A 9,809-nucleotide genomic window follows, 5' to 3' on the forward strand; every position below is an offset into this window, starting at 1 on the left:
GATCAGGTTAAGAGTCTTTTATTAAGACAATATGGCTTAAGGCTTTAAGATCCCCCCCTCTAGGAGAGAAGTTCTCAGTTCAAAGACATTACACAGAAGACACAGCTCAACACAGATAACTGCTAGAACTCTCCCAGTCTATCTTGATGCTGCCATGACAACGGCCTTGGCTATCCGTTCCCAGACTGGGCAAAGACATAACTTCTCTTAGCTACAGATTTCCACACTTTCAGACTTGATGGAAAAAACACTCAGTGACAGTGTGGTTCAATGGTCAACAGAAGAACACTGGTGTAGGTTAAGTGTGGGGAACCTTTGGTCCTCCAGATGTTGAATTCAACTTCCACCATCTCTGGCCATTGGCCATGCTTGCTAGGGCTGATGGGAGTTATAGTTCAGCAACAAGGGGGGGTAAAGTTTCCCTACACTTAATGTACATTTATTTCTGGATGAGGGGCTAACTGTTCTGTGTTACTGAGACCTAGACTGACAAGCTGAGAGGAGTTGATCTCTCTCAACTGTGGTTACCTGGATATTCAGTTCAGCATCAGAACTGGCTTAACGGCCAGGAAAGAGGGGTCACAGTGCTATATAGCAGTGTTCTTCAACTTTGGGTCCCCAGATGATGTTGCACTACAACTCCAGTGATCCCTTGACCAGTGGCTAAGCTGGCTGGGGATGATGGGAGCTGTAGTCCAAGAACATCTGGGGATGCAATGTTGAAGAACAGCGCTCTATAGAACTACCATTGCTCTCCTTAGGTTGGTGTTTTTTTGTTTTGTTTTCATGTTTTAATGATATATTATTGTTTTTAGACTGCAGGGCTATGGGGTTGGTATACCAAACCTTCCACTCTGACTCCGACTCCTCTATTTTTCTACTGTCCGACTCCGACTCCACCCAAAATTGCTTCCAACTCCACAGCCCTGGAAAGCGCTGTAAATGGCTTTTTAAATTGGAAGCTCTCATAGGAGCATTTTTATCACTGCCTGAATATGCGCTGATCTTGGCATCACAGCATTTGTCTTCATCTGGGTCCTGTGTCATACACTGACACACAAAATGTTTTTCATCTTGAGTTATGGTGAAATGCTCAACTACAGCTGACTTCATGGGAAGCTTCTTTAACATTTTGAATTTATATTTTAAAAAATTTGTCAATCAAAATTTATTTTGAAGCGGGAGTCGAAGTCAGTACATTTCTACTGACTCTGACTCTACCCAAAATTGCTTCCGACTCCAACTCCACAGCCCTTTTAGACTGTACACCACTTAGAGATTTTTAAAATATTAAGTGGTCTATAAATGTTTTTCAATAAAGAGGGTTCGTGTCAAGCTGAGTGTTAGCATTCAGTGTTTGCACCTGACACTGGATAATTAGGACAGACTAGGATTTCCACTGATGTACCAAGAATCACCACACAGCCCAACAGTCTCCAGCCTGGGCTGATGGAGGTGACGTGGGGTTAGCACTGAGGACCCCTATGAAGGTTGTCCTGGAAGCATATAACATTTACACCAAGGCTGCCTTGTCTAGGTTTTTGGAATCAGCACAATTCTCTCTGTTCTTTGGGACGGCTCAAAGAAATTAGTTCATTAAAATGTCTGACTATTTTTGACAATATTTTATTGCTCAGTTGACATAAACACACCAGAGCAAAATCTACTTGAGAAAACATGATCTGAGGTTTTCCAGTATCATTGGCCAGCCTTATTGGGACTCCCCAGAGACATCTGACATACCCCCGATGAAGTTATGTCTGGCAAGTTCAATTGCTGCTACTGATCTGTAAACTTGGCAAAAGGGTAATGGCTCACTGATGCAGCACATTCTTTGCATGCAAAAAGTCCCAGGTTTAATCCCCGGTATCTCCAGGTAGGGCTGGAGAAAGACTCCTTCCTGAATCCCTGGAGAACTGCTACCAATGATCTGATTCAGTATAAGGCAGCTTCCTATGCGCTGATACTATTGATTTGGCCTCAGCTAGAGCAAAGTGTAACTGTTCAGTTTGTGGGAGCTCTGCTGTACACGATCACATTCTTCTAAAAACAATTTGCTGTTATATATGTGACTAAGCCAATATACAAAAGACAAGTCCTCCATACTCCTTTTAATATCTGCCCTTTGTAAAACAGAACACTAGAATCTCTTGGTCTAATGATTAACAAGCAGGATCATACAAGGGCAAAGATCATTGTCCTTGGTCTCATAGGAGGCAAGGACTTCCAACATTTCTGATTAGAGCAAAAGATATGCTGAAAATTGGGAGCTTTTAAAAACAGGATTAAAGGAGTTTCATCCAGGTTGCAAAATTATGGAGGAACAAATCATTATAAATTGGCAACACTCGTAGAAGGGAAGGTTGTGTGATTCTGCAAATAAATTTTAAAAAATGCTGCAAAGTTAGCTCAAATTCTTAAGAAAAAGCTGACTTTCTAAGTAAAACAAAAAAGCACCAATGTGCATATATCTGCTGAGTTTACACAGGTCATGAGGAAGGACAATGAGCTATGGAGCTATGGAAATCCTACTTATTAATTTTATTCACTCCTTACATTTATTTCCTCCATGAACCTCTAAGCTATACGCACGGCTCTTCCCTGCCCCTCCTATATCTTCACAATAACTGGGTGAAGTAGGGAGGACTGCAGGAGAGTGGCTAGTTGTCATCTAGTGAACTTCATGGCTGAGTGAAGATTTGAACCTGGGTCTCCCCAGTTTTCATCCAACACAAACTACTATGCCACTCAGCCCTCCTCCCCCAGCATTTGTGATCTCAGCAAGCATTAGTCACATACTTTCAAGCCCTAGCTTCACAGCCATAAGGGTTAAAATCGTGCTTTAAAGACAGACAGACAGACAGAGCACTGAAATTCTTAGAATGCTGAATTCTGTACCCAGTACCAAATTCTTCTCTAGTGCAGAATTCACACAGACCTGCAAATTAACTGGCAGCAAATATCTTTATTAAGATTAGCATCTCTTCACTTCAACTAACACAGCTCCTCTCAAATCAGGTCACAGTATAACCAATGACCACATTTCAGACAGCAGGTTTATCTTGTTCTCTCTCCATGGTTTGAAGAATGACGAAAAACAAGCAGAAAGATCCTGTGACCCAAAGCAATTTCACCACAAGCCCTATGAACACAGGCTACATGGTTAGAGATCTCCAGGGCAATGTCATGTTGAGCCATGCAAAATGTTGCTGTGGTGCTCCAATAAGCCACAAAAGATCCTTAAATATGTAGACATGGACAGGAAATGTCCAGCAGGCACTGGACCCAAAGGAAAAGAAATGATAAAGCACTGATTAATTGGGACCCCTTGATTTGTCAGGACCTCCTTATAAAGCCATGAAGGGCTTGAGGCATAAAAACCATGGAGACTGCTTTCTGTCTTCAGTACCTCATCACAGTAACCTCTGTTTCATCTTATTTGCCAAGTCCAGATAATGAAGGCCTAAAGTGACGTATTATCTGTGGCTACTCTGTGGTTCTGGAATTTATCCCTGAGGATATTCACTGAAATTCTAGCTCAAGTATCTTCCATATGCATCATAACTTTTGCTGTTGTTGCCAATTTACAGTGACATGATTAACAGTGCAACTCATGTCACATCTACTCATAGAATAATAGAATTGGAAGGGCCTAATAATAGAATTGGAAGTCCACCCCCCTGCTCAATGCAAGAATCTAACTTAAAGCATACCTGACAGGTGGCTGTCCAGCTGTCTCTTTAATGCCTCAGGTGCTGGAGCGGACACCAACTCTCTAGGAGGTAATTGGTTCCATTATCGTACCAGTCTAACAGTTAGGAAGTTTTTCCTAATGTTTAGTTGAAATCTGGCTTCCTGTAACTTGAGCCCATTATTCCGTGTCCTGCACTGTGGGACGATCAAGAAGAGATCCTGGCCTCTGTGTCGCAACCTTTCATGTACTGTACTTGAAGAGTGTTATCTCCCCTCACTCCTCTTCTCCAGGCTAAACATGCCCAGTTCTTTCAGTCTCTCCTCATAGGGCTTTGTTTCTAGTCCCCGGACCATCCTTGTTGCCCTCCTCTGAACCAGTTCCACTCAAGAGGACCTCTTCAATTCAGTAAGACTTGCTCCCAAGTAAATATTGTTTGACTGAAAGGTCCTGACCATGGTAAGTTTGAAACTGGCAACTGTGAGGGTGCGTGATTGCTTTTAAATGTTTTAGATGGCTTTAAATATGTTTTTATTTTAAATTTTAATGTTTAAACATTTTGATATTTGCTGCCCTGAGCTTCTTTAGAAAGGACAGCATAGAAATTTAATAATAAATAAAAATGTCCAAAAGCAGCCAGAATAAGGGAAAAGTTAGCTGGGAATGTGAACTATGAATACAGGGCAGAGTTCTTACCACTTACATTTTGCAAGAGCTGGTATAGCACAGTGAGGAGAAGAGCCTGGCTGAGAGTCCAGAGTCTGTGAGTTCAAATCCCTGCTCGTGTCTCCTGGGTGTAAAGGGCCAGCTAAAGATCACCCCCACAGTGAGCGGCTCAGGGGTTACGTGCCCTGCCACCTGTGCAGCTGCGGGCAAGCTGCATAGTCCCAAGGAGCCCAGTTGTCCACCAATTGGCAGTTGCGGACAAAGAAGGGGCTGGCTTGTGCAGCTGTGGCAAGCTGAGCAGGCCTTAGCCAGCTGGGGAGGTCTAGCCTCAGAGGGAGGCAATGGTAAACTGCCTCTGAATACTGCTTACCATGAAAAACCCTATTCATAGGGTCGCTATAAATTGGGATAGACTTGAAGGCAGTTCATTATTGGTTGCAGTTTTATTTTTATGACTCAGGTTTTCACACTGTTGCAACCTGCCCTAACCATAATTAGCATAATCTTTTTGAATGTATTCATAGGGTTTTCATGGTAAGAGGTATTCAGAGGTCGTTTATCATTACCTTCCTCTAAGCCTATGGCACCAAGTATTCCCAGGCAGTCTCCCATCCAAGTACTAACCAGGCTTGACCCTGGTTAGCTTCCGAAATCAGACGAGATTGGTCGTGTTCAGGGTAGTATGGCCATAGAGGCAAGGCCCTACACGTGTGCAATTAAGCTTGCACTCTTGGGAGTCTTCACATGTCCACTCCCCAAAGAGTACAGCCACGCAAACATTTCCAGTACAATGCCCAACACTAGAGCCATTCCATCCCTCTTCTGACAATTAACTTTAGAAAATGTCATTCATCAGCAACAGCACCTCAAGCTGTCGATACTGCTCAATATTTTATTGTACTTTGTATGTCAGTAATTACATTTATGAGTTTTGTAAACAGCACAGAGGACTTGGTAGTATAAGATGTAATAAATAAATAAATTCTGCTTCGCTAGAAAGCGAGTCGGGTGAGATCTGCCTGGGAACGCTCTGCAATGTGCACTTTATCAAAGCGGGGCGCTACGGGAAATGCAGAAGATCCGGGCGTTCGAAATTCCTTTAAGACCACTCTTTCTCGCAGAGCACGCCGGGATTTGCGACGCATGTAACCCGGATTCGGGTCTTTCTACACGCGATGCACGACGGGGGCTGTAATTCTTTAGAGCCCGCTCAATTCGAAGCTCGCCGAGAAATGCCATTCATTTTGTGGGGGAGGCCTCTCCGCGCGGTGCATGCCCAGTTGGTAGTTCACTGAAACTTCTCTCTCTTCCTTCCTGTTGCTCTCCCTCCCCTGCCAGACCCGCGCGGTGCACATCGGGGCTTGTAGTCCCCAGATCTCTTTCCCTCCCCCTCACCTTGATGGTGTCCAACGGGTGCCCCACGAAGACCAAACAGACGCCCCCGAAGCCACCCGCGAAGAAGTTCTTCAGGGGACTGATGGGTGCCTGGGAGGGCTTCGGCTTCTCCGCCATGGCTGCTCCGGAGGCGAGATCGCCCGTCCTGTCCTGCCTGCCTGCCTCCCACTAAGCCACTTTCAGCGACCTTTACCCTTCTTTTCCCTCCCCAACCAGTCTGGACTTCAGAGTAGGGCGAGAGAGAGGCCTGCGGTACGCCTAGAGAGGTCACAACTGTTCCTGCTTCTGTCGCTGGCGGCATGCGCTAACCATAGAGCTAGCAAAAGGTTAGAGTAGCAACACTCCCTGACGGCTTGTTGACTATTTTGAACTTCCATTGATCCCTTCTTCCCTTTAATTCCATACATGTTTTCCCGAAGGAAATACCATAGAGTTTAGTAGGCATGCATAGGACTGGAGCCACGTAGCAGAAATCTAAGTATGTTCATTCAGAGAAAAAACCCGAACTGAGTTCAATAATTCTTCCTTACTCCCTAAGCATTAGAGTTCAGAACTGCAGCATTGGAGTGGTAAGAATACATAAACTGTATTATAGAGGTTGCTGGTGTTGGATTCTCTCAAGTCGCTAGGCCTCAGCCCTAACCTTTCTCCTCCCACTCCCTACACAAACGTACACCACAACATGAAGGTAATAACATTGGACTACATTGCAGGGAGGGTTGACGTAAGCCACTGTCTCTCAGCTTCAGTCCCACAATTTAAAATGTGGGGATAGTAACACTGAACTGCACTATATAGTTGCTCTAAGACATGATGTCAGTCTTGGCGCCCACCACTCCTATTTAGGGAAATGGCCACAGCTAAGTAGTAAAGCATGTTTCTGCATGCAGAAAGTGCCAGTTTCTTTCGACAGAAGTGGAGGCTGCTGCACCTTCTCTTTGCTTCTGTCATTGCTCATTGATTTGGAGAAGGCAAATGAACATGCAGCAACAAAAAAGAGCTATAGCAGGACAAGGAGGCTCAAGGGGCCCTCCTTAATGGACAATGTCTTGGCAAGGGCCTGACAATGGCGATCTTGTTTTGCAATCTCTTAAAATTTGGGAACTGTTTCATATACTCACAATATTCATTCCATTTCTTTCTGTTTTAGTTTATTTAGAAAACATATGTGCCACTCTTCCAGTGCATTTGCATTACTCAAAGCAGCTTACAATAATGAAAACCAAAACGGTCCCATAAAATAAATGAAACAACAGTATAAAAATGGAAACAGACTCAGCAGATAAAGGGATTCCAAAAATGAGGGTCTGCCACATTAAAATAAATAAATGAAATCATCTGCCCAGCAAGACAAATGTTTGCTGGAACAGAACACCTTTAAACAGCCAGTGAAAAACAATAACTTTCAGGCACTGCAAAGCAGGGTTCCACTCTGTAAAACTGACTGCATACTTTTTCTCCTCTAGGGAACGTTTTCTCATTTCCATCGCATGCCAGCTGTGCCTGCATCACAAAATATTCCATTTTATGTAACTTTAGTCTGCACCACTTTAATAAAACATGTATCATTTGTTTATTTAATTAATCATGTTGGTATCTGCCATTCTACAAAGGAGTCTAGGACACCAAAACTGCTGTTACCTCAAAAATCTGACCCCATCTGTATCATACATTTGAATGGAAATGGACTGCCTTCAAGTCGATTCCAAAGTATGGCAACCCTATGAATAGGGTTTTCATGGTAAGCAGTATACAGAGGTGGTTTACCCTTGCTTTTCTCTGAGGCTGGGAGGCAGTGACTGGCTCAAGGTCACCCAGTGAGCTTCATGACTGTGTGGGGATTCTATTTTTTATTTATTTATTTAAAATATTTCTATCCCGCCCTTCTACCCTATAATAGGGCACTCATGGCGGCCTACAAAAATAAAATCAAACATGTACATAATAAAATTGTAAACAGTAAAATCACAAAAACATTAAAATATATTAAAATACATAAAATACAATTAAAATAGATAAAATACAATAGAGAGAGAGAGAGAGAGAGACATATACATATATATAGGGATTGGTACTAAAGGGACCACAAAGGTAAAATTTAACATAGAAGGCATAAAATTTGACCCCTGGTCTTCCAGGTTGTAGTCCAACACTCTAACCACTACACCACACTGGCTTTCATCGTACATTTAAAGCATGTTTATACCACTTTAAACTGTCATGGCTTCCCCCAAAGAATTCTGGGAACTATAGTTTGTAAAAAGTGCTGAGAGTTGTTAGGAGACCCTTATTCCCCTCACAGACCTACAATTTCTAGAATGGTTTAACAGTCAATCCCTCTTCCCAGGGCCGGGGCCAGGCATGACTGGGCCCTTGGGCGCCAGCCTGCCCCGGGGGCCCTGCTCCCAGCCCCCTCCCGACTGGACTGCTCCACCTACCTCTTCTGTCTTTCTGTGAATGATCTGCGCGCTGGGCACACAGGTCGCTGCCATCAACCAAGATGGTGGCGGAGGCTTCTCTTAAGGGACTGATACCCCTGCCGTCACCTTTACTGATGACACGCATGCACACTACGCTGCATGTGTGCACATGCCTACCATCAATCAAGATGGCGGTAGGGGCATTAGCCCCTTAGAGAAGCCTCTGCTGCCATCTTGGTTGATGGCAGCTGTGTACACAGTGCTCAGGATATTCAAATAAAGGGAGGAGAGGTAGGTGAAAAGGATGGGCACCACAGGCTCACACGGTCTGGGGGGGGCTGGGAGCTCCATCTCTGTGATCTGCTGCAGGGTCGCGAGTTGACCTGGCTGAGGATTGTGGAAGAGGAGCACTACCCCCACACCCTAAGGAGGAGTCCTTCAGGGGTCCCTCTGGGCTGCAGGGGCTCTCAGCCAGGGCCCAACCTGGCTGCCCTTTGGTGCCAGCCCTGCCCCTTCCCAGGGAACTCTGAGGATCAAATCTCTGTGAGAAGAATACGGGTCATCTAACAACTCTCAGGACCCTTAACAAACTACAGTTTTCAGGATTGTTTGAAAGCAGCCATGACTATTTAAAGTGGTATGATACCACTTTAAATGTATAGTGCAGATGTGGTCTTTGAAATACTAGTTAGCCCAGCCTTTCCTCCAGATGTACTGGACTCCAATTCCCATCAGCCCCTGCCACATGGCTAGTAGTAACATCTGGAAAGCACCACATTGGGGAAAGTTGAGCCTCCACAATGAACTTTGGTGCTGAAAGGCAAACTTACGTAATTTAGATCAGTCTATATGCAATATTGACTGATCTAAATTATGTTTGCCTTTCAGCACCAAAGTTCATTGTGGAGGCTCAATGCAATATTAGAGCCAGTGTGGTGTAGTGGTTAAGGTGTTGGACTAGACCAGGGTTCAAATCCCCACATAGCCATGAAGCTCACTGGGTGACCTTGGGCCAGTCACTGCCTCTCAGCCTCCTGAAAACCCTATTCATAGGGTCGCCATAAGTTGGAATCGACTTGAAGGCAGTACATTTACATTTTATATGCAATATTACAGGACACTGGCTCTGTTTCTCTTGGATGCTCCTTCATCCAATATTCATTGTTGCTTTTTAATGATGTTTTGTTTTAACTTTTTATGGAAACTGCTTTGAAAGCACTGGTGTGGAAATGCAATACTTGTATATAAGTACCGTAAACAAAACAAGTAAAATTAAATTTACCTTCCTCTGTGATCACAACTGAGTAATATTAGGAGAATGTGACAGATCTATGGTGTATTTTTGGCTTCAACCCTGTAGAAGGCGAAGTACATAGGAAAAAAAGGTTATGTAGGATACCTTGGGTACTTCTATGCTGAAGAGCCTATTTGGAGGTAGGGAGAGAAATTAATGGGTGGGACCCAGGGCCGGTCCAAGATGTTTTGCTGTCTACAGCAGAGCAGTGAAAGGCGCCCACTGCCACCCGGATCAAGATGCATAACAAGACTAATCAAGGAAGAAGGAGGAAGAAAATCCTGCAAGCACTTCTCCCCTCCCAGGCAGCAAAAATACAATAATAATACATTTAATAACTATT

The 9,809-nt window shown here is 44.1% G+C and overlaps 1 protein-coding gene and 1 pseudogene across 1 annotated transcript in view; both read right to left on the reverse strand.

The window, feature by feature from the left end:
- SLC25A20 (solute carrier family 25 member 20) overlaps nt 1–6,019 on the reverse strand; it is a 29,847-nt gene extending 23,828 nt beyond the window's left edge. Inside the window, exon 1 of the mRNA XM_061618802.1 lies at nt 5,753–6,019. Within this exon, the coding sequence (XP_061474786.1) occupies nt 5,753–5,869 (117 nt within the window). The 5' untranslated portion in view covers nt 5,870–6,019. The remainder of the gene's footprint in view (nt 1–5,752) is intronic.
- LOC133382543 (5S ribosomal RNA) lies at nt 4,933–5,051 on the reverse strand (annotated as a pseudogene).
- Nucleotides 6,020–9,809: the final 3,790 nt, after the last annotated feature.

This window comes from Rhineura floridana, chromosome 3, assembly GCF_030035675.1.
Source record: "Rhineura floridana isolate rRhiFlo1 chromosome 3, rRhiFlo1.hap2, whole genome shotgun sequence".
NCBI classification, from domain to species: domain Eukaryota; kingdom Metazoa; phylum Chordata; class Lepidosauria; order Squamata; family Rhineuridae; genus Rhineura; species Rhineura floridana.